Source organism: Cannabis sativa, chromosome 7 (genome assembly GCF_029168945.1).
Source record: "Cannabis sativa cultivar Pink pepper isolate KNU-18-1 chromosome 7, ASM2916894v1, whole genome shotgun sequence".
NCBI lineage: Eukaryota > Viridiplantae > Streptophyta > Magnoliopsida > Rosales > Cannabaceae > Cannabis > Cannabis sativa.
In genome coordinates, this window is record NC_083607.1 from 62,174,862 (window position 1) to 62,200,541 (window position 25,680).

A 25,680-nucleotide genomic window follows, 5' to 3' on the forward strand; every position below is an offset into this window, starting at 1 on the left:
CTTTCCTCCAACTAAAGCTATCAGGCTGAGAAGGGAGATCAATAATTTCTACCAGCTCGACCGTGAGTCTCTTTATGATGTTTGGGAGAGGTTCAAGGATCTTATTAGAAAGTGTCCCCCATCACGGGATGGCAAAGTGGATGCTGGTCCATAACTTCTACAATGGTTTGACTAGTAATACCCACACACTCATAGATATCGCTTCTGGTGGGGCCTTTATGTGAAAAAGCGTTAATGAAGCCCATGAGCTCTTAGAAGAGATGGCCATGATGAACAATCAACAATGGTCACTTAATTTTATATCACACTTTATAATAACATATACATTATACATATGTACCTACAATAAAATTTTAATCCAACAACCATTTCTCTCTCCCTATCCTAATTGTCTTCAATTCAGCCTTATATCGACTCATAGTTAACTAGCTAGTCTATAATATTATTGGGCCAGCATAATAGTTAATTATTGGGTATTTAATATATTCTAGGCCGGCCTTTAGGTTTGCCTAATTATAATCAATAATTTGCCAATCCTTTTATATTTTCTACTATATATATATATAAACAAAGTCCCCATATGAGTATTCGATAAAGCTATATAGAATTAGCAAACAATATGTTGCACACCATTTCAATATTGCCAACTCCTACCTACAATAATAGGCCACTAGGACATGTGTCCACGTGTCACGATCTTCACCGTTCATCGCCATCATTAGTAGCTTTTCCAGTTACTATTACTCATCAACGTCGTCTTCGGTCTTTGTTTTTCCCCATTATAAAATGCCATAATAATAATAATAATAATAATAATAATAATAATAATAATATTGAAATTGAGCTCAAAGTTCGTGATTATGAGCTTGATCACTATGGTGTCGTAAACAATGCCACTTATGCAAGTTATTGCCAACATGGTAAACATTTTTTTATATATATAATATATATATAAGTGATTTCTTAATTACGTAGTACGTACGTGCATGTGCATGTGCATGTTTATGTATGTGTACGTGCATGTGCATGTGTACACACAGGCTTGACCCTAAGTATAAATAGGCTATAGGTGTTTAGGGCCAATAACAGATTTAGAATTTTTACTTTGTAATAACTTATTTATCTTAAAAAAAAATATTTATATACTATAATCACTCTTCTTACATTTAATTTTTTAAAAGGTAATATTTTTTTTTATGGGGCTATAGCCCCACATTAATACTAGTAGTTTAATTTGTCCCTGCCTAGGGTCCACCTAGCCTAGGGCCCAAAAGAAATTTGTCACCTTTTAAAATTACACATTTTTTTACTAATTTTAAAAAATACCATATTTTTCTTTAAATAAGGGCCCAAAATATTTTTTTTCATATGACCCACTTAAATTTAAGGCCGACTTTGTGTATGTATGTGTTGCCCTATTAGCTTATAATATATATATATAGTAGAAATTACATTGTATACCCACTTTACTTTATTTGTTTTAATTTTTACTTTTATTTTCATATCCTTTAAGATACCCACTTTTATAGATGATGTTCTCAATTATACTCTTTAAGTTAATGTAAATTATGTGCTAGACTTAAGTGGAGAGTGAAAGTATATTGGGCAACTCACCCATTCACAAAAGTGGATACATTTTAATGAAATATAATATGATGATATTTTTAATTAATGGATACAAAAAAGAGATATTCTTGAAGTACTCATCTCTATAATATATTTGTTTTCGTTATTATTATTAATAATTTTTTTTTTGAAAATTAGTAAAAAATTATATTAATCACAAAACAATTACAATTTAACTACGCTAACCAAATATTTGTAATGGTAAATTTGATAAGTATATATTACCACCGAACAATACACTTTACAAACTAAGTAGCACCGCTTTTAAAAGGGTCTTCAAATAATTTTTAATACAATTTTTTGAACCAATCTATATCTTTTTGAGTAATTTTTTTACATCTAATTCTATTTTTAATTAACATCAACTTTGATTGTCTTTAAAATAGATTTTCCATTGTATAAACTTTCATATATTTCGAAGCGCCAACCAATTAATTACATGAAGTCTCTAACTACCATTCTTATCTTCTATTTAATCTTTGAGTATATGTACCTTGAATATAATTCTATTAAAAACAGAGTATATAAAAAATTATTTATTGATGTTTTTTTTATATATTTTATGTATAAATTTATATATTTTCATATAGGTTGTTATGAGGTCATGGAAAGTGTTGGTGTAAGTTGTGATAACCTTCTGCGCAATGGGAATACATTGTTAGCATTCTCAGAATTGTCAATCAATTTCCATTCACCTTTAAGAGTACGTATATTTAATTCTTTTTTTTTTTATCTCTTTAATAATTATGTATATGTATATATAATAATTATATTTGATATTTACGGTAAAATCTACTAATTATTATATATATAGAGAAATTTAAATAATCATACCACAAAATTTTAAAAATAATCAAAGATATTTACTCTATAGGTAGTGCCCTAATTTCATTTGATACCCAAATTACCTCTCTCATTGCAAAACTCATCTTTCTCTTTTCTCTATTTTCGATCTTCCCTCTCCCCCGTCTCTACCCAAACTAGCGTCTCCTCCCATTTCCTACAGAACAATTGATCCCACCCATGACTGATGATCATTAATGGCCAAGAGACCATCGTACATTTATCAACTATCGTACCATATTAAACCTTCATCCCTAACCTCTAAATTACATTAATATTGTAACCACCATCGTACCCTATCGAGTATTCACAAAAATTTTATCAAACTTTATCATGCCATAAATTTTTTTCATGACATAGAATGTAAGCAACTATCATACCACTATCTCGTACCACTATCGTACTATATCATGTGTACTTTTATCAACTATATCCTACCTTATCGAACCTTCATCCCTAATCTTTAGATTACATTGCTATCGTACCCAAAAAATCAAGGAGAACCTAAAAAAATACAGATTTCACCAAAACTCAATTTTTACTAAAAAAAAAAATATAAAGAAACTACAGATCATATATCTAAACAATAATGGTGAAAAGAGTCTCGATCGTTTTCTTCGATTTATGGGTCTCGATCTCTTTGATGGGTCACAGTGTGGTGGCAGTCATCGGTGTACGGTCTCTTGGTTGATGGTCGTCAGTATGGGCGGGACTGGTTGCGCTACGAGAATGGGAGGAGACACAGGTTTGGGTGAAGACGAGAGAGGGAACAAGAGAAGGTAGAGAAAGAGAGAGATGAATTTTGGGTGAGGGAGGAGTAATTTGGGGATCAAATGAAAACTAGGCTTAATTGCCTAGAGTGAGTATCTTTAGTTTATTTTTAAAATTTTAGACTAATAGAAGTATCATTAATTAAATTTCCCTGTGACCCTATAATAAAAGAAGAGTATTAAGGGCAATAATATATTTTCCCTAGTCTATTAAATGATAGTTAGGTCTATTAAATTTGGGGAGTTCTATTTGCATCCCATAAAATGATAATTAGTACACCCTATTATTAAAAGAATACTTAAAATAATTTTAAAAAAAATGCTCTTAATATATTTTTTAATTTTTTTTCACACGTTATTTTATGTTAACGTCAATACTTATTTTAATTTTATTTTCATATATTTTTTTAAATCATGTATATATATATATTTTATTTTATTGTATAAGATTTAAAATCTAATTTATTTTTATTTGATAGTTATATTTTTAAGAATATAAATTAAAAGAAAAAAGTTAAAAGAACTTAGGACAATCAAAAATATATATATTTTATATAAAATAAAAATTATTAAAATAAAATTTCTTCAAAAATATTTAGGGTGTAAATAAAATTTGTTACAACACATGCATTTTATTAGGTAACATTTAACAGACTCATAGCTAGCACTTAATAACGAAAAGAGCACCGCTGCAACAAAACAATAGCAAAAGAAATTTACACTATCGTCATTTTTTTCTGTAATTAAAGCATATGTTTAACAATTATAAATAATTAACGAACACTACAAATATCTTTAGAAAAAATTTACAATACACCTTGTCTATTGATGAACTCCCTATTTGTTTCGGCATAAGAGAATTGAACTAAAAAAAATTTCTCAAATATCGAAATAGATAGGTGTGCATCAATAAACTTCTTTTTAAGGGTGTGCATTGTGAGAACACCCATAACTTTATTATGCGTACAAAATACGTATTATTACATTATTGGTTTACTTTTAAAAAATAAATATATTACTTTATTGTTATGGGGGGTTGGGATGGGAAAGAATAGATATCATTTTAAGTTTATTTTTGTAAAACAAATATATGTCTGTATAAGTACTCTTTACAAATTCTAACATTATATATTCTCAAACTAATAAGACTGTTTTATAAAGAATTATACAACAAAAAACTTAAATCATTTTGCAAATTGAGATTAGTTAAAAGTACTAATTAAAATGGTTTATTAATTTTTGCTTATATTGCTAGAGTGGAGACAAGTTTGTAATGAAAGTTAAGTGTTCAAGAATTTCAGCAGTGCGCTTGTACTTCGAGAATAACATCTTCAAGCTTCCCAATCTAGAGGTTATAAATATTTATATATATATATATATATAAATATATATATATATATAAAAAACATATATATAGAAAAAATGTGTGTAATTTGAGTGTGTCTGAATCTCTATGATCTATTGCATTTGGTAGGTGCATTTGATATTTATTATTCTAAATTTTTCATATACACACTTTTTAAGTCAGTACCAAATTCGAACTTTTAGAAAGTTTCTAATTCTTATTCATTTTATTGAGTGATAATGTACTAAAAAATTCACAATAATAGTAAGAAAATATTTTGAATAATTTATTGGTGGATAATCTATTTTGTCATATATGTATAGAATATAGTTATATATTTAAATTTTATTTTGAATAAAATATATTAAATAAGTTATCTAAAAAAATTTTAAAAATTATGTAGAATTAATATTTGTTAGGGTTATTACTATTTTGACTCAGTGTTTTGTAAAAATTACTAATTAGCTAGATTTTTTATTTTGTTAAATGACAAAATAAACCATATATTTTTTAAAATTGTACAAATAAGATCATAAACTCAATTTTTGACAATTTTTTTAATATAACCAACTCAAAGATATTTCTTAATATGAACAAATGCAGAAAACAAGTTTTGTCAAAATACCTCTAAATTGGGTTTTTTTTTTTTTTAATGAATAAGATGATTTCATTACTCCAAACAACCAAATATACACCCAAAGAGCATCCTCAAATAAAAAGAGAGGACCTCACTTCTATACTATGTACACATTACAAGGACACAAATCACACTTTTACAATGAATCGAACCACATTTTGTCACAATTAGAGACTTTCTTTGGCCATATACATGATACTCTATTCTTAGTTACATTTTGTACTTGTTGAAAAATCACTCTACAATTATTCTCTTTACCCTCCCAAAACTTAATGTTTCGGCAGATCCATAGTTGGTAGATCAGGGCAGCAAGAGCAGCTGCGTGCACACCTCTCTTGAGCTTACTCATCCTAGCTTTTCCAAGCCACAACACAGCCTTTTCAACAGTTTGCACACTAGTCTTCCATTCCAACCAGTTTTTAACCAAATCGAAGCATTCTCGGGTGAAAGAGCAAGCAAAAAAGAGGTGATCAACACTCTCTTCTGCATTACTGCTGCATAAATGGCAGCTGCTGTCAATCTCAGGTCTATAAATCTTCACTCTATTCTTTGTCTTCAATCTTTGTAGCATAGCGAGCCATAAAATAAAACTATGTTTAGGACAATTCAATCGGCTCCACACCACAGATGTCCACTGTTTTTTCACACCAGCAGGAACCAGCTTTGTATAGCCAGTTGATACTTTATACTGATTACAGCAGCTTTGTCTTTCATTTTCATCAAAAAGCTCCATGACCTTACCCTTCAATGCAACTAATTTTCTCCAATACCATCTATCATTTGTGTTAGCACTATATTGCCACCAATCTGCCCCTTTAATATACACACAATGAACCCATTTCACCCATAGGTTATTCTCTTTTTTAGCTACCGCCCATATGGACTTAAACATTGCTGCATTGTTCCAATCCCCTACTGATTTCAACCCCAATCCACCTGCTGACTTTGTATTGCACACCTTACTCCAAGCAACAACAGCCACACCTGTCACTTTGTGCTTCCCATTCCACAAAAAACCTCTACAGATAGACTCTATTTCCTTTATAATGGTCTTAGGGAGGACCATTATTTTACTCCAATATGAGTGGATTGCCATTAACACTGAATTTATAAGCACTATCCTCCCTGCAAAAGATAAATTTCTAGAGCTCCAGGTTCTAATTCGGGCAACCATCTTTTCCACAAGAAGATCACACTGCTTAGCTGAAAGCTTTTTTGGGCAAATGGGAATATCCAAATATTTGAATGGTACTTCTTGTTTTGAAAAACGAAAAGCATCCAAAATTCTTTGGATATCTGCATCGCCCATGTTATTACAATAAACAGCAGTTTTAGAGGGATTCGGTTTCAAACCTGATGTTTGCGAAAATAGCTCAAGACCTTGGAGCATGAGATAGATGCTTTTGTAGTCACCATTACAAAACAACAGAACATCATCTGCAAAGCTAAGGTGATTGAGCTTCAAATCTCCACATCTATCATGAAACTTGAAATCCTATTTAAGCCCCACTTTCTTCATTATTCTGGATAAGTATTCCATTCCCAAGACAAACAACAATGGGGAAATTGGGTCACCTTGCCTCAAACCTCTTTTTGATTCAAAGTAACCATGAAGAGACCCATTAAACATCAATGAGAATTTCGGGGTTCGGACACATACCATAATTAGCTTGACAAAGCTAACTGGAAAATTGAAAGCCATAAGCATCTCTTCAATGAAATCCCATTCCACTGTATCATAAGCTTTTTGCAAATCCAACTTGATCATGCAATTCGCCTTGGAGGTTTTCCTTCCATAGTGCCTTATTAAGTCTTGACAGACCATAATGTTATGCCCAATGAACCTTCCCTGTACAAAACCACTCTGATTCTGTAAAATCAAATCTAGTAGCACTAGTTTTAGCCTTGAACAGATCATCTTGGACGCTGCTTTGTATAATACATTGCAGCAAGCTATTGGTCTATAATCACCAACAACATTGGGGCACTTTATTTTTGGCACAAGGGTTAAACTGTATTGTTCACCTCTCTAAGAATTTGTCCAGAGTGCAAAAAAGAGGTAATGGCTTCATAAACATCTTCCCCTACTAAATCCCAATTGTCTTGAAAGAAAGAGCTACTAAATCCGTCAGGACCAGGAGCTTTGTTTCCAGGAATATTAAATATTGCCTTCTTGACTTCCTCTTTTGTGTACTTCATAACGAGCATGTCCGCTTGATGATTAGACAGAGAAGGCCCTTGCTCTATAATTCTCTTCATAACTGATCTCCTCTTAGGCATCTTACTCCCCAAAATCTGATTGTAGTACTCAAGAAACAAAGTTAAAATTATATGAGGATTATCAACTCTTACCCCACTAATATCCATGATAGAGAAAATCTGGTTTTGACTTCTTCTAGCACGAATACTATTGTGGTAAAAAGCTGAATTCGAGTCCCCCTCTTTGAGCCATAAAATCTTTGCTTTTTGTTGGAGAAAAGAAGTATAAGCATTTTGGACCGAGGCAAAATCTAATCTGGCAGCAGCTTCACGGTTCTATAAATCTATATTCATCGGGTTCTGGTGTAGTTCCTTTTGACATTCCTCCAATTCCTCTTTGGCCTTGGCATGTGCAGCAGGTAGCTCGGCAAAATATTGCTTGTTTAACAGTTTAAACAGCAGCTTCAGCCCCTTCAATTTAGTGACAATCTGAAACATTTTCGTGCCCTTGTCCCTTTCCAACCATCTATCTCGAACCAACTTGTTATACTCAGGATGGGAAGCCCACATCTTGAAGTACCGGAAGGGTTTCTTACCACCAAGCAAAGGAACCGAAATCGTTAGAACAGCTGGAGCGTGATCTAGTAGCCCCTCATTAAGGAAAACGACTTCAACATTCGGGTGTGAGTCAAGCCAACTTGGATTTGCAAGGACTCTATCTATTTTAGAGTAGATCCTCTCATCTCCAAGTTGCTTATTACACCAAGTAAAGAAATTACCAACAAACTTCACATCCTCAAGGTTGCATTCTTCAACACAATCACGAAACTCCGAGGAGTTCTTATGCTTCACTTTGCTGCCTATTCTTTCTTCTTTAGTAAGTATGTCATTAAAATCTCCAAGAATCACCCAAGCTTCTTTTCTTGCTATGTCTCTTAAGTCCCCCCATAAACTCCTTCTCCCAATCTCATCATTAAAACCATAGACAAATGTCACAAAGCACTTTGTTTTCTTGTCTATAGTTGCAACAAAGAGATGAATGAGTTGACTAGTACACTTTATGATGTTGACATCAAAACTATTTGGATTCCAACTTACTATTATCCGACCACCCTTGTGCCAAGCAATATTGGAGGTGAAGCACCACCCCGAAAACATCCTTATATATAAGGCTCCCAAATTTCGAGCCTTAACTCTTGTCTCGAGAAGACCAACAAGACCAACCTTTTGAGAACTAATCAATTGCTTGACTAGGTTTTGTTTTTGTTGGCTATTGATCCCTCGGACATTCCAACTCAAAATTTTATCCATTGTTAAGAGAGGGCCCTCCCCCCCTCCTATGTTATCATCTTCTAGAATTTGCCCTGCTTTTCCTACATCATTATCTCCCTTTTCCTCACCAATTTCATCTCCATTATTCTCCCCCAAAGCAAGAAACTTGTTACTAGTTGTAGTAGCAGTATGTTCTTTCTCAGGTTTAGATTTCCATCCCTTTGGAACCTTTTGGAAGCCCTCGGCATCAACTTTGTTACTATCATCCTGTTCTTTTATCACACCCTGCTGCTGCCCAGTATATTTCTTGACCCACTGCTGCTGTTTTTTGGGTTCTTTCCTTCTACAATCAGCCGTCAAGTGCCCCAAACCTTCACAATGCGCACATACCACAGGTTTCCATTCATACGAAATGGTGACTGAAGTATTACAACCATTCTCATCCTCAAATTCTATCATCTCGGGCAAATCTTGCTTAATGGCAACCTCGATCAAGACTCTTGGAAAACTCAGTTTTTCTCTATTTTTAGTGGCCTCATCAACCATAACCGGCTTCCCAATTTGTCCAATAATCTTGAACAAAGATCTCTCTCCCCAATACTTCAGTTCTAGGTCATCTAGATGAACCCAAATAGGTACCATCCTAATGTCTTCTTTTTTCACATTGATAGAGGGCTCCCATTCTTTCATGACAACTGGTCTTCGGTTGAAAAAGATATAACCTCCCCTGAGCACATCATCTCTAGATTCAACTGAATAAAACCGAATGATATAGATGCCATATGACAGTAAACCAACTCTCTCAATCTTATCAATCCACATTCTCCTCACAAAACCCTCAAACACAGCTAACGGGGGATTTGCTCCTAGAACATAACAGACTATAGATGGTTTCCAGAAATCCACCTCCTCTTGAATATCATCATTGGTAATCTTCACCTTATTACACCCTGAATTTGAAAATAAATTCCTAACGACAGAACCAGATCTCAGTATAGGAGGATTCGTAGCCATACCTTGCGAAAGCTTTGCAGAACACTGCTCAGAGGCTTCCATGAAGTGGGCGAAATCCTTCCTGATGTCTTCCTGCTGCATAATCGATCGAAGAGAGGACTTCGGTGATAACGCCTCTGGTTCCAGCAATCCTGGTGGAATTCCATTAGATCCATCAATCGAATCTTCATCTTCAGCATCCGATAGCTCAATATGGGCAATACCAAGAACCGCATCCATTGATTTAGTCTTCTTGACATCCGAAACAGAATTCGGACCCTTCTTCTTCACCAGCTTCGTCGAATTCCCTTTCCCACGCCCTCTTCCTCTTGTCTTCGCCATAGCTCCTGCACCAGCTGCCAGGAGTCGAGAGAGAGAGAGAAAAAAAAAAGGATTGTGCCTAAATTGGATTATTACTAAGTTTTATTTTAATAAAAGTTCAGTTCAGAGTAATTTTAAAAAATACAGGATCTAATTTATCATTTAATAAAATACAGAATTCAACCAATAAATTTTATAATATACATAATTCAAAATGATATTAACTCTATTTATTAGGACTATAATGAACAATGTAATATATATATATATTTATATATGGGTGCACTTTTAATGGGTATTACCCATGAATGGGTAAAATTAGAAAATTTTGAGCTTTTATGCTTAATTTTTCGATCTAATTAAAAAAAATCTCTCTTTTTTATATCATATAGGCTGAGATTGTTCCATCGGTAAAAAAAAAAATTAAAAAAATTTTTAAGCAAGAAAAATAAGAAAAAAAAAAAGTTGAGTTTGAGTTAAATATTTTTGTATGCACATATTTTTGATATAGTGTAAAAAGAGATATTTTTTTATATTTTTTTTGATTAAGTAGTTAAATTACGCATAGAAATTCAAATTTGTGATTTCATTATTCGTTATTAGATCAAAATTCAATGGTTTGATATTTTTAAAATTAATATTTATAGTTAAATTTGTTTAGTAATCATTCATGGGTAATACCCATTAAGAAGTGTTCCATATATATATATATATATATATATATATATTTATATATTAAGGATTGTGCCTAATTTGTTATTGCAATTAAAACACAGCCTATTTTGGAAGCAAAGGTGACAGCAGTTTGGTTGGATAAGAAGTATCGCCCTAGCCCTATACCCATGGAGATCGTAACATCTTTACTTGATAAATTTATGATATAATTACATCAAAAAAAAAAAAAAAAATATAGAAGAAAATTCAAATATTATTATTTTATAAATTAATTTACAATAATGTATAGTAATTAAAAAAAATTAATAAAAAATAAATATGATCACAATATAGGCAATATATGTGGGAAATGTATTAGAGTGTGTTTAATAAAAATTATTCATCACTGTGCAATTAGTTTAATTATTTTCGATGTTAGATGTGTAGTAAATTAATTTTTATTGTACTGTAATTTTTATTGCTCGAATTCGATTGAGTGATGAATGCTCGACTGTTAGGGAGGTCGTATTGTATTGTATTGTATTGAATTAGATTATATATCATATTTTTATGTAATACTATGTTAAACTTTAATTTATATTGAAATATTATATATTTAGGTGTCCATAAAATTTAATACCACTTATAGTTTTACATAAAAATATTACATAAATGTTGTCGAGTGAATTTCGCAACACCAAATTATACGATACTATTAGTAACAGGGAGAAATTTATGTGAAGAACAAGTGCGAGTATTCAACCTAGAGTGGCGAATACTCAAACTGGGAATGAGAAATAATTAACAAAAAACTGGAAATAACAATGAGACAAAGAATTATAGTGGTTCAGTCAGATCACGGTCTGCTTAGTCCACTGTAGCAAGAGTTTCGTAGGTGCCATTTCACGGTGGATCACCCCTTTATACACAAAGCAGGTGTCCAATTAGTTACACAAGGATAGCATTCATTGCCAATCCGTTTTTACACATTGAATTACAATAATTAACTAAACAACGTTAACATTAATAAATGAACGGCAGTTACTAAGTTCATCAACGTATGCGTCTTCCAAATCTGCGAGTTGACTGTTCATATTCTGATGATAAACTCGCGGGTTTATCATTATGTTTAAGATGCCTGCGTCCTTAGATAATCGCCTTTTGCGGACGTCGCATGATGGGCTGATAGGACCTAAACATGCAAGTCTATATTGGCTTATCAAGGCCGCAGGGTTCTTAGGACAAACTCGCATTTACAGAGAGTCGGTCTCTTGGTTTATACACGGACACGGGGAGGATACTCGCATATAGTTCGATGTATGCGAGCTACTCTCTTGTCTCGGATGCGATTAGACTTCGGTCATGCTCGCTACCTTTCGCTGATTCTATTTTAAGCGAGGTTTAAAACTTCGAGGAGTCCCTCAGGGACATCTCAGCTTTCTTTGGGAAATCTGAGTATACGTGTCCTCTAAATAGAGGTCTGGTATCGAGTTTCTAGGTGAGAGAAATCTCACTATAACAATAAAATACAATCTAATATAATACAGTGTAATACAACATACTAAACGAATCCTATATGTCTATTTAAAACTAACGCTTATCACTTTTGTTTAGATGACTTTTACATAGAATATGTCTCTATTTTTATCCAATTAATATATAGTCATTAATTATTAATATTTAATATAGATCTGTGATACAGTAATATATCTTTATATATTAAAAGTGCCTATCTAACGGCATTTTTTGGTTTAACAGAATATACTTAAAAATAAAAGAATATTCTGTTAAATTTAACGATTAGATTTGATCTCCCGTTAACAAATAAACCCAATAATTAAACCCAAAAAATTAAACAATCTTTTAAATATTAATAATCTCTTTTTAAATTAAAAAAATCATCTTAGCCACATATCTTTCTAACAAACTTATCTTGGGAGAATATTAATAATTTTTTTTTATTTATTTTTTAAAAAAGAAAAATCTTTATATATTAAAGTTAACCTCACGTTATCTAATCTTTTCTCTGGATAAGCATAGGAAGCATAATATTAACACTTTACAGAATATTTATAGATATAAACTTACATTACAATGCTATGTTAAAAAAAGAACTAAATAGAATAATCTACTACTCCAATAATAAATTATTTACAATTTTATAATTACACTAATATTATTTTTAATACATTATTAAATAATATTTCAAATATAAATATTTAATTTTTTCAAACAAAAACTTTGTAATCTTTAAAAATAAAATACATTCAAAATCTTAAAAAGACCAAAATTTTAAATAAAACTAGCAATACGTAGCTCGACACGTACATTTACCTAGTATATATATAAATATCAATAACGTGTTTTTATTTATTAATTAAAAAAATACCCACTCCTAGCAAGCTAGGGTAAGCATATTATCTAGTGCTATAAATACAATGTCAATGTTCTCTCTAGGTATTGCAATGCATACAATATATATAGATCAAGAGTACTATTTATAATAATAAAAAATAAGTCATATTCATTTTTTGATGTGATGACAATGATGATGAGCTATGTAGTTGTTCTTCTTCTTGTGTTATTTCCATGTACTAGTTTTGCAGGTAGAGGAGCTCTCATGAACAATAACAACGACAATATTCAACTTTACTCGTCAGAATTAGAATCGGAATCAGAATCAGAATCGAATCACCGTCATCAAGATGGAAAGGGCATTACTAGTGTTATTGATTATTCTCATTCATTTATAATGCTAAGGCAAAGCCAAAATAATCTTAATAAAGAATGTCCGGGATGGTGCATTCCTATTTGGGGAGGTTGCCCAAATATGTGTGCGTGTATTTTCGGAAAGTGTGCTAATTTATAATAGGATAGATCTATAGTATACCTTCCACAAAGGATGTTTCGGTAGACCTCTTATCCGTTTTACTTTATTTTTTCAATAGACGTTAACGTTATTTATGATTCACTTGAAAATTTTCAGAAAATTTCAAATAGTTTACAATACCCAAAAATATGATTCATATATTTTATTGCACGTGTAAAGGTTTTTTTTATACGTGTGGTAAGTAAATTTTTGAATTTTATTTTTGATATTGTAAATTATTCTAAATATTCTGAAAATTTATAGATTGTTCTGAGTGACTACAACGTACATGATTATGAAGAAAAAAAAAACGAAAAAACTGTCAGAGAGTGTCTATTTAAACATCCTATAATTAAGAAGATTATACACTATAGATTTTTTCTATATAATATTATAGAGAGCAATAACTAATTATGTATGCCTCCATTTCTTATTAATAAAGCTTATTTCACTTTTACTTTAGCAATTACGAACATTGTTTATTTTAAATTAAATCTTTTGTATTTACATTAATCTATATTTACTTAATAATTATTAGGTCTTTTGTATATATATACATTATTCTATATGTTTTGGTGGGTGTGCTCTTTTTTTATGAACCCATTTTGGGTGTCCCTTTTGCTTATAAGTTTTGGTATCAAAATAATTTTACTACCAAAATTTGTGCATATTTTCAATTAGTTATTAGCAAAACGTACTACAATTAGGTACTATTTAAATTTCTTAGTATAATTATTTAAGATAATTTTGGTAATCTTCCACGTCGAGGCCAACGTACGTCTTCGTGTATTTAAACATAGCCAAAGACATAGGCGTTCGAAAATTACTCTAGCTCCTCACTTTTATCTTCGATTTTTAAATTAAACAAAGATAAAGCTGAAATTTTATTGAATGCCAAAGTAAAATCAATGAAACCATCCTCTTTAAACCTCTATACTGGGTGTTTTATTTTTTTCTCATGAAGAAGCTAAAGATAAATGTTTAATTATAGTAGTTTAAATTAATTAGTGGTTGTATAGTATGATAAATTACCATATTTATGAATACTTCTATTTAGTATACTATAGTAACATTTTGAGAAATACTAAAAGACATTAATAGGGTCTAACACCTTCCTCACTTTCATATTACTATTAGTGTAAATAAGTATTGGATCTCATATAACTTAAAAAAAAATAGCTTTAGAGGATCACTAACTAATTATAGGATATCATCTATAACAAGTGTTAGACATTACTGGTGCCCAATAATAATGCTCTAACATTTTGAAATAAATTATATTATAGAAGTTTTATAAGTCATCTATATTTTCTTACATACATAGGTGTTAATACCAACTAACAAAAAGGAAACTTTTATATTAGCAATCACAAAGTGTATATATCTTGAATTAAATTCTAGAATTTATGTAATTAAAACATAGATACAAATTTTCAAGTATCTCAATGAAAATGTAAATAATTGATAGAAAATTAAAATATAACTCGATCACTTAGCAAAAAAATATGGTATAAGAGCATTGTATTGGAGATGCAAATTGATGTTTTGCTAAAGTTATTTGTAACTAAAAATATAGTATTTGGATACAAATCGTCAATATATAATTTAGTTTTAGTCACAACAAATATTCTGACTATAAGAACATATGTAGTCATTGTGATTTTTATGCTTAATACTTTTAGAGACGGACGTTGTAGTCATAACATAGAATTGTTAAAAGACAAAGCTAATAGCCTAGTATTAATATTATTATTTGTGTAATTAAATTTCATATAATTTTAAAAAATAATTTTTTTATAATTATGAAACGCTACCTAAAGTGTTCGACACTAGTAATATCTATATATATATATATATATATTTATAGGATATGCATGAAATAGTTAATGTGACTTGGGTGTTGAGAGAATTTTCAGACCTAGAAATTTAAAATGTGCATGAAACTAGTTAATTATATTTATAATCATATATGTGAGCCGATCATTGATGTTAGAGAATGATTTGTTGACAATATTTTTTAAAAGTTATTTTTTTAAATTATATGATATTCGATATTTAATTACACTAATAACAGTATGACATTGAGAAAAATTCTAGGCACTAATAATACTCAATCCCTTTTAGTATTATAAAAAAAAAGTTCAAAATATTTGCAATTGAATTATTATATATTTTATTTGATGCATGATCTTTTCATTAACAATATGTAGATGCTTTTATTATTATACTATAATAATTTCATTAATTTAGATTATGTCGTTTTAAATATATTATACACATTTAGTGATGTGATCAAACCGATCACAATGTTCAAATATCAAGAACAACTTAATTGATTTAAGTCTAAGACAGATTAACAGAAACTTAATGCAAAGAAAAATGACAATAAAACAGTAAAACAAACTGAATTTAACAAGACAAGATTGAAATCAATATTCAGCCATTAAGGAACTTTCCATTAAACATGTATGCCAAGAATACAATGTACAATAATTGGTGATTCGAACTAGAGTAAGTAGAAGAGAAATTGAAACACAAACTGTGCACACCAGAGAAACTGGTTTCTGTGCACCAGTACACTGCTCTCTCTCTCTGTCACTCTCTCTCTCTTGTTTCTGTAAAATTGAGGAATGAATCACACTAGCTAAGAGTTAGTTGAGTCTATTTATAGACAAACAACATAACTAACTTAACTATAAAACCGGTAAGGTAGTTAGAAAGTCCTAAGTACATTCAGCTAAGACTAAGTTTCTAGGCCACTTTTACAACAATTCCACCTTGGCATAGACACTTAGACTTAGGGAACATGAGTAAGAAAGGCTGAACATTAAAGGGAAATGGAAACTTATCCAATTTCCTTGATGTTGACCAAGTTCAGACAGTGTCTAAACTTGGTTTGAGTGACACATTTTGTAAAAATATCTGCAGGATTGTGATCAGTGCAGATTTTCTTCACTTGAACTTCTCCATTGGCAATGATCTCTCTGATGAAGTGAAGTTTGATGTCGATATGCTTTGATCTATCATGGAACATCGGATTTTTCATTAAGTGCAAGGCACTTTGGTTGTCACAATGGACAGTCATGTCCTCAGAGTTGAACCCGAGTTCTTTTGAGAGACCTTTTAGCCACAGTGCCTCTTTTATTGCCTCAGTTGCAGCCATGTACTCTGCCTCTGTGGATGACAGAGCTACAACTTTCTGCAGGTTTGACTTCCAGCTGATACATCCACCTAAAGCTGTGAAGATATAACCTGTCAATGATCTCCTTGTGTCAATGCATCCAGCATAATCAGAATCGACAAATCCTTCAACCTCACATTCACTTTTCTCTGTAGTTTTGTAGATTAAACCCATGTTCAGAGATCCTTTAACATACCTCATAACCCATTTTACTGCATCCCAGTGCAGGTTTCCAGGGTCAGCAACAAATCGACTTACTATGCTCATGGCATAGGCCAAGTCAGGCCTTGTGCATACCATGGCATACATCAAGCAGCCTACACAGTTAGCATATGGTATGCCATCCATGTTTCTTCTTTCTTCTTCAGTTTGGGGAGCCTGCTCCTTAGTGAGCTTAAAGTGTTGAGCCAATGGTGTCATCACAGGTTTGGCTTCATTCATGTTGAACTTCAATAGGACTTTCTTCAGGTATCCCTGTTGTGTTAGCATGATGAAACCAGGTCTCTTTCTCCTGATTTCGATTCCAAGAATTTTCTTGGCTTCTCCCATATCCTTCATCTCAAATTCACCTTTGAGTTGACACTTTAACTCACTGATTTTGTGTTTATCCTTGCCTACTATTAGCATGTCATCAACATACAATAGAAGGTAGGTTTCCTTGTCAAAGTAAACACATGGATCATATTTGCTCTTGGTGAATTTTATCCTTGACATGAACTTGTCAAATCTGATATTCCATTGTCTAGGTGCTTGCTTTAGGCCATAGAGGGATTTGTGTAGCAAGCATACCTGGTTAGGATTACCATTGTCAAATCCCTCAGGTTGCTTCATGTAAATTCTCTCATCCAAAGTGCCATGTAAGAAAGCTGTCCTCACATCCATTTGATCTATTTCTAGATCTTGAGCAGCAGCTTTTGCCATAATGGCTCTAATAGAAGCTTGTTTCACCACAGGTGCAAATATATCATTGAAATCGACACCTTCTCTCTGTGTGAATCCCTTTGCCACAAGCCTTGCCTTGAACCTTACTGAATTTTCATTGACTCCCTCTTTCTGTCTAAACAGCCACTTGCTATCGATCAATCTTTGCCCTGGTGGTCTGTTCACAACAGACCATGTTTTGTTTCTGATCAATGATACCTTTTCTTCATTGATTGCCCTCAACCAGTGTTCCCTGTTCTTGCATTTCAGTGCCTCCTTGTATGTAGTGGGTTCAGAATTTTCGAGTTCACTGGCTGCAGCTAGTGCAAATGCAGAGAAATCTGCATAACCAAGTCTTGTAGGGGGTCTGATGTCTCTTCTTTCCCTGTCTCTGGCCAAGAGATAGTCATCAAGATCTCCTTGTGTTTCATGAGATTGTTCTTCAAGCTCTTGAGCTTGATTCTCATCTGCTTCTGAGTCTTTGTCTGTGCAGTGTGACTGATCCACCTCAAGATTGACTCTGCAATATGGCTCTACTTTCTGCAGTGTTGGATTTGGTAATGGTTTCATGGCCATTTCTTCTTCTCTGAATGTGACATCTCTGCTGATGATACACTTTTTGAACCCTGATTCAAGACACCAAAGTTTGTATCCCTTAACCCCTTCAGGATATCCCAAGAACATACACTTCACTGCCCTAGGCTTCAGTTTGTCTTGCCTCACATGAGCATATGCAGTGCACCCAAAAACCTTTAGATGGTCATAGGTTTGAGCTTCTCCAGTCCACTTTTCTTGTGGTGTCATGAAATTGATACCAGTGGAGGGACATCTGTTTATTAGATAGCATGCTGTGTTCAGAGCTTCACCCCAGAATTTTCTTTCTAAACCAGCTCCTTTGAGCATGCATCTAACTCTTTCAAGCAGAGTCCTATTCATCCTCTCTGCCAGGCCATTTTGTTGAGGAGTGTCTCTTACTGTCAAGTGCCTGGCTATCCCTTCTTTGCTGCAGAACTCCTTGAACTGGTTTGAGCAAAATTCCCATCCATTATCTGTTCTGATCTTCTTAAGTTTCTTACCAGTTTGGTTCTCAAGGAGTTTTCTCCAATTGACAAATGTGTTGAAAGCCTCATCTTTGGTTTTCAAGAGATAGACCCACACCTTTCTTGAGTAATCATCAATGATACTCATGAAATAGTAAGCACCACCAAGTGTAGGAATTCTTGAAGGGCCCCAAAGATCTGAGTGCACATATGCCAACTGTTCTTTGGTTGTGTGCTTTGCTGGTGTGAACTTCTGTCTGCAGCTTTTGCCATATATGCACTCCTCACAGAAATCCATTTTGCATGACACCTTCCCTTTGAGAATTCCTTGCTTCTTCAATTCCATCAAGCCTCTTTCACTCACATGTCCCAGTCTCAAATGCCACATTCTTGTCAAGTCATCATCACCTGTACCTGTAACATTTGAAGCTAGGCCAGTAACTGATTTTCCATTAAGAAAATACAATCCATTTCTATATATTCCTTTCATTACAGTAGTGGAACCTTTAATTACACTAAGTGAGTTTTCATCAATTTTGATTTTGCATCCTTTTGAGGCTAAAACACCAATAGACAAGAGATTTCTCTTGAGTTCAGGAACATACCTGACATCAGTGATGATTCTTTGAGCACCATCATTCATCAGCATCACAATGGATCCAGTCCCTTGAATTGTGCATGCCTTGTTGTCACCCAATAAAACAGTACCCCCTGTTTTCTTCTCAAGATTGCAGAACATTTCTTCACAAGGACACATGTGAAAAGAACAGCCAGAATCGAGTATCCATTCTTGTCCAGAATCTGTGTTTGACACCACCAGAACACCAGCTGAGTCATAACCATCAGCAACATCAGCTTGTCCCTTTTCTTTGTTCTTTTCTTTCTTCAATTTGTTCTTCAAAGCAAGGCATTCATCCCTGAAATGTCCTTCTTTCTTGCAATAGAAACACTTCTTGTCAGTTGTGTTTCTTGAACCTGTCTTTGCTTTCTGGTTCCCTCGATCACCACCATGTTTGTAGTTCTTGTGTCCTTTCTTGTCATGTCTTCCTTTGACAAATAGACCTTCTCCATTGTGCTCTGTCTTGTCATCTGATTTGCTTTGAATTTCCTTAGAATTCAAGGCTGCTTTCACTTCAGACATAGTAAGAGTATCTTTGCCATAAAGAATTGTATCAACAAAGTGTTCATACAATTTTGGCAAAGAACTCAGTAGGATTATGGCTTGATCCTCTTCATCTAGCTTCACACCAATATTGTTCAAGTCAAGAACAATCTTGTTAAAGTCATCTAGGTGTCTTCTAAGCTCCTTGCCATCTTCCATCCTCAAGGTGTACAGTTTCTTCTTCAAGTACAGCTTGTTTGCAAGGGACTTCTTCATGTAGATCGTAGCAAGCTTTTCCCACAGTCCAAGGGCTTTCTCCTCATCTGCAACTTCTCTCAGTACTTCATCTCCAAGACTGAGAAGAATTACAGAATGTGCCTTGGTCTCGATTTCTTGTTTCTTCCTCACATCTTCAATTGCTTTCAATGCATCCACATTAATGGCTTCTGCAATGCCTTGATGTACCAGCAAGGCCCTCATCTTGATTCTCCAAAGACTGAAGTCATTAGCTCCTGTGAACTTGTCAACCTCGTACTTAGTTGATGCCATTTCTTGATTTCAATCTTGTTGCAGTTAGACTTTAATCAAACACTTCTTGATCTCCTCGATTGAACCTCAGCTCTGATACCATTTGATGTGATCAAACCGATCACAATGTTCAAATATCAAGAACAACTTAATTGATTTAAGTCTAAGACAGATTAACAGAAACTTAATGCAAAGAAAAATGACAATAAAACAGTAAAACAAACTGAATTTAACAAGACAAGATTGAAATCAATATTCAGCCATTAAGGAACTTTCCATTAAACATGTATGCCAAGAATACAATGTACAATAATTGGTGATTCGAACTAGAGTAAGTAGAAGAGAAATTGAAACACAAACTGTGCACACCAGAGAAACTGGTTTCTGTGCACCAGTACACTGCTCTCTCTCTCTGTCACTCTCTCTCTCTTGTTTCTGTAAAATTGAGGAATGAATCACACTAGCTAAGAGTTAGTTGAGTCTATTTATAGACAAACAACATAACTAACTTAACTATAAAACCGGTAAGGTAGTTAGAAAGTCCTAAGTACATTCAGCTAAGACTAAGTTTCTAGGCCACTTTTACAACATTTAGCATTTATTTTGTTGTTGATCGATGCTTTTAAGATACTTACAAAAAGATTCGTAACCATCTCCATATATAAATATATGTGTAGTGATGATATATACATGTATAAATAACATAATATTTTACTTTCATAGCTAGTACTTATATTGTTCTTCTATTGTGTTTTTTTTTCATGTATATAGTTATACGTGATTAAACATGTTCGTTCTTTATGATCTAGATCAAGATCGCATGTATATTTTATTTATTTATGATGGAGTTATTTCATGAAAAAATTAATATAATTTATAGATCTATAGCTGGTAAATATAGTAATAATATCACTCTCACGCACGTACCTATATATATATATGCAATAATTAAGAAAATTCTAAAGATTATATGTTTATATATATATGTATTTTATTTTACATCACGATTAACGTTTATATTTAAAATTAGGATAATTAATATTTTTGTCTCCCGAACGTTAATTTGTACTAAAATATCATGTCCGTTAAAATTTTAAGATCGTTAAAAATCTTTCTTTTGAATTTTTGAGATTGTCAAATTTAAGAACTTTTGTCTAATTTTAATAAGGAAAGTCTAACATGGATGAAAGTCAGAGGGCATGATTTAACACATGCATGTCAAAGTTTGAGAGTCATGATTTGATAAATATGAAAGTATGGGAGCATAATTTAGTACATGGACAATCGCAGAATTAATAAAATTGAATGAAATTAAGCAAAAGTTGTTAAATCCAATAATTTTAGCAGTTAAAAAAAAATAAATTTTTAACCGCTAGAAAAATTTAGATGGCATAATTTAATAATGTAAAAATTCTATGTAAAATTCTTAACGAGCCTTAAAATTAATATCTTTTACAAATCTAGCTAGTAGTAATTATATATTAGACTGACACCTATATGAAATAATTAAGGAAAATGTTATTGGATACTAATGGAGTTAGCTAGACTTGAAATTAAGGGGGCCAGATTATAATACTAATGGGAGAATTTAAAACAACGTAATTAAAAAATTTAAATGGCATAATAAGTTAGTCGTAATATTTAAGAGATATTAGTAAAGCCTTATATATATTACTACTGTATAATTTAATGTTAGGAACTATTTATTATACTTTAATAATAATTATAAAAAAATATTAACTAATTATAATACATGATCTCATAAAGATGTTAGGTATACTATGATGGGCAATAGCAGTACTCGTAATAGTTATGGTACATTGCTAGAAAAAATACATTCTTAAAATATATTTTCTCTCTCTTATAGTATCATATATATTTATACGAAAAATACTAAAAGGTATCAGTAGTAGTATCTAGTATCACATAAGGTATACATTATTAGTAATTAGTAATTTTTTCTCCCAAACTTTGATATATGTATCAAATCATGCTCCTTGAACTTTTTTGGCCGTTAGAAATTTCCCTGAACTATTGAGATTGTTAGATTTAAGGACTTTTGTCTAATTTTAGTAAAAAAATTCTAACATGGATGAAAGTTCTAGGGGCATGATTTAGTACATATTAAAGTTTGAGAGACATGATTTGGTAGATATCAAAGTCTGGGGAGCATGGTTTAGTACATAAACAATCACTGAAGCAGTAAAATTGAATGAAATTAGACATTTAACAATCTCAATAGTTCGGGGGGAATTTTTAACAGCCAAAAAAGTTCAGGAGGCACGATTTGGTACATGTCAAAATTCAAGGAAAAAAATTACTAATTAGCTTTTAAATATCAGATTTCACGTAAAGTTTTTTCTTTTTGATAAATTAGAAGTATCATTACTCCACAAACAATTTACATCCTAATAGCATCTTCAAGACCTCAAATTATGTATCGCTATACATTTTACAATATTTAGACCCATTCTCTAGCTATCAACTATGCTGACTTTTTTTTGGCCAAAACATAATTATCCCATGTTTAATGTTGTCACAAATTTTATCCCTACAATTAAATCTACATGCATTTTCTCCACTATTGTTCTATAACTTCAATCCTTACAATAAAATATATAAGAATGTTATGACTATTAAATTACACTAATAACAATATTACATCTCATAAAAATACTATAAACATCGTAAATACATTTTAACATTAATCATAAATAAAGTAATATATGTATATGGTAAGAGCTTTGAAATAATATTAATTAAGATATTATTGATAATAAGTAGCTAGGTAGATGCCATTTATTAAATATTACTCGAAATAATACATGAGGTTAGGTAACCGTATACAGGATCAGCAGATTCATTAATAAATGTCTTTAAAAAATCACCAACTCATATATATACATCATTAACAATTAATTAATATTCAACTGAAGTAGCTAGCTAGTACTAGTATAGTGCTATAAATAGAACGTTATTAGTAATGCTTAACTCATATACACATAATAACTTATTACTAATAATATATATAGTTATATATGAATATGGAGAAGAGTACTAAAATTAGTGTGATGATAATGATGATCATGATGAGCTACATAGTAGTTACTACTTATGCAATTTCAGGTGGAAGAAATCTCAATAATGTTATTCAACTTCACTCCTCAGATGAATCAGAATCAGAAATAATCAACGGTCAAGATGAAAAGATGGCGACTTTTATGGAGGCTGATGCTTTTGTGGATATGCTATTGAAGGAAAGGTCATTAAAATGCCCAGATAGACGTTGTGAGCCTGGGAGATATCCTTGCCCTAGTGGATGTATTTGTGTTAGATCATCAACCACTTCTACGTACGGAACTTGCAAGTAAAAGTACTGTACTTTATATATCCATATCGATTGACACCTACATATATAAATATATATATATATATGTGAAATATCTATGAATAATGTCAATCGTATTATAAATATTGTAATGAATAATAAGAATGCTATACTATACATGCATGATGATATCGTGTGATGCATATGCATGCATGCATGTGTGGCTTCTATGTATGTATGGTGTAACCAACTTTATGTATTTCTTTATCGTTAATCAAATGGAAAAGTACTATTATCATATATATTGATTAGTAAGTATTGTGTATGTTTCACTATATATTATTGTGTTTAGAATAATAATTAGTACGAATTTTGATTTGGCTCCAAACTATTATCAGTTTTTGATTGTAGCTGATCCTTAGAATGTTTTCAGTTCTTAAAAAAAAATCTTAAATTGCGTTGAAATATAAGATTTCTATTTTTTTTGTTCCTATCTTTGATTAAATTACATCTAAAATATTCCAATAACTCATGTAGTCTTTGGAGGTCTATGCCTTTAGTTCTTACCAATAACCGAATACATAGAGTCTTTTGTTCTCGATTATTACAAAATCACAACAAAAAAACTACTACTTTTAGTGATAACTTTTGAGTCACAACATTATTTTTTGTGTCTAAATGTGACTTTTAGTCACAAATTATTTGTGACTAAAACATATAACATTTAGACACAAGCTGTCACTAATTTAGTTTTAGTTACAACAAGTAATGTGATTAAAAATACATTTAGTTAAGTACTTTAAAATTAAACCTTTACTTCTATTTGGTGAATTCAAAATTAAGAGAAAATTAAATTTAAGAACACTAGTGAAATTAAAAAGCAAATAATTCAAAAGAGAAATTAACAATGATTAAAGTTATGGCTTCGATTTCAATTGTATCTATTGATTATGGCCTAATATGATTATCTTCCTATTACCAATTTCTATGCAATAGCAGCTTTACTAAGGTAATTTAAAGTGTTCTCAGATATATAAATCTCAATTACATATAAATTTTCTACTCTCGTCTAATTAAACATGCAATAGGCATTAGTACAGAAACCCTACAAGCTATCTAAAGTACCATACAGGTACTCTCGTCCTATATCGAAATTCAATTCTATTTCACTATAGCATAATTGACACTCACATCTCAGATATCACATTAAAATCATAGACAGTTAATTGGCGTTCAGGTAATTAAAAGTAATTAACTACAAATAAAATAGAATACATAGAAATTGAGAAAAAATAAAATCATATATTAGAACCATAACACAATGTCAAACAATCTCCATCATAGACCCTAATTAAGTGTTTAGCTACTCATGTTCATGGAAGCAAAATCACACATATTAACTTAAGAGAAGAGAAGAAATTAGAGAAGAAAAGAATGCTGAAAACTCTTTGAAGATAATGCCTTCAGTATTGCAGTTGATCTCTACAATTCGTATTCCGTATTCTGCTGTTTATTTCCTTCCGAATTGCTTGACGAAATTAACTGAAATTCAATGCTTGTATAGCCATTGAGGGACTAAAGATAGAAAAATGCATATGCTGAAAATCCTATTCAGATTTGAATTAGGAAGCCACCCAAGCCCACGTGAAGAAGAAAAAAGATAAGATTTTTGTATCAGCAAAGGGGCGGGCCGCGGCACCCTCCTTGTTGGGCTGCGGCCCGTGTGCTAGCTTCACACGTAGACGCCTGCTCTTGAGGATGTGGGTCGCGGCACGCCCAATCCTGGGTCACGGCCCGTGTGTCTTTTTTGTACGATGCATAATATCTTTTCTTCTAGACAAGATTCCGATTTTTCACATTAATATTTTATCCGATTTTTTATCTTTTTTTTTCCTCATCTTTTTCTGTTGATATTTTTCTAATCTTCTTCTATTTTAAATCTGAAAAATAAAAGATAACAAGCGTAAAATTGCGCCAAACATGAATAAAACTAAATTAAAATATACTAAACTAAATCTGAAATTAATACTAAAAATAACCTATCAGAAACT

At 31.9% G+C, this 25,680-nt stretch overlaps 1 protein-coding gene and 1 non-coding gene across 3 annotated transcripts; one reads left to right on the plus strand and one right to left on the minus strand.

Moving 5' to 3' along the window:
• Positions 1 to 22: 22 nt before the first annotated feature.
• LOC115698423 (small nucleolar RNA R71) lies at positions 23 to 130 on the minus strand. The gene has a single exon (XR_004008170.2). It is a non-coding gene; the product is annotated as a small nucleolar RNA R71 (small nucleolar RNA).
• A 446-nt stretch (positions 131 to 576) lies between these two features.
• LOC133039942 (acyl-acyl carrier protein thioesterase TE1, chloroplastic-like) lies at positions 577 to 11,098 on the plus strand. Of its 2 annotated transcripts, none has more exons than XM_061119076.1 (4): positions 577 to 920; positions 2,217 to 2,329; positions 3,124 to 3,248; positions 4,495 to 4,582. In XM_061119076.1, exons 1-4 carry the CDS (start codon positions 620 to 622, stop codon positions 4,511 to 4,513), a joined length of 558 nt encoding a protein of 185 aa, XP_060975059.1. In that variant the 5' UTR covers positions 577 to 619; the 3' UTR covers positions 4,514 to 4,582. The 2 variants fall into 2 exon arrangements, with proteins under 2 accessions (XP_060975059.1, XP_060975058.1); XM_061119075.1 differs by lacking the exon at positions 3,124 to 3,248 and adding an exon at positions 10,783 to 11,098 and having other exon boundaries at positions 592 to 920; positions 4,495 to 4,590.
• Positions 11,099 to 25,680: the final 14,582 nt, after the last annotated feature.

Excerpts from the sequence above, each read along its gene's own strand:
- LOC133039942 (XM_061119075.1), top strand. The coding sequence starts at position 620 with ATGTTGCACACCATTTCAATATTGCCAACTCCTACCTACAATAATAGG. Across the intron at positions 921-2,216 it reads TGCAAGTTATTGCCAACATG|GTTGTTATGAGGTCATGGAA; the intron begins GTAAACATTTTT and ends ATTTTCATATAG. Across the intron at positions 4,591-10,782 it reads TCAAGCTTCCCAATCTAGAG|CCTATTTTGGAAGCAAAGGT; the intron begins GTTATAAATATT and ends ATTAAAACACAG.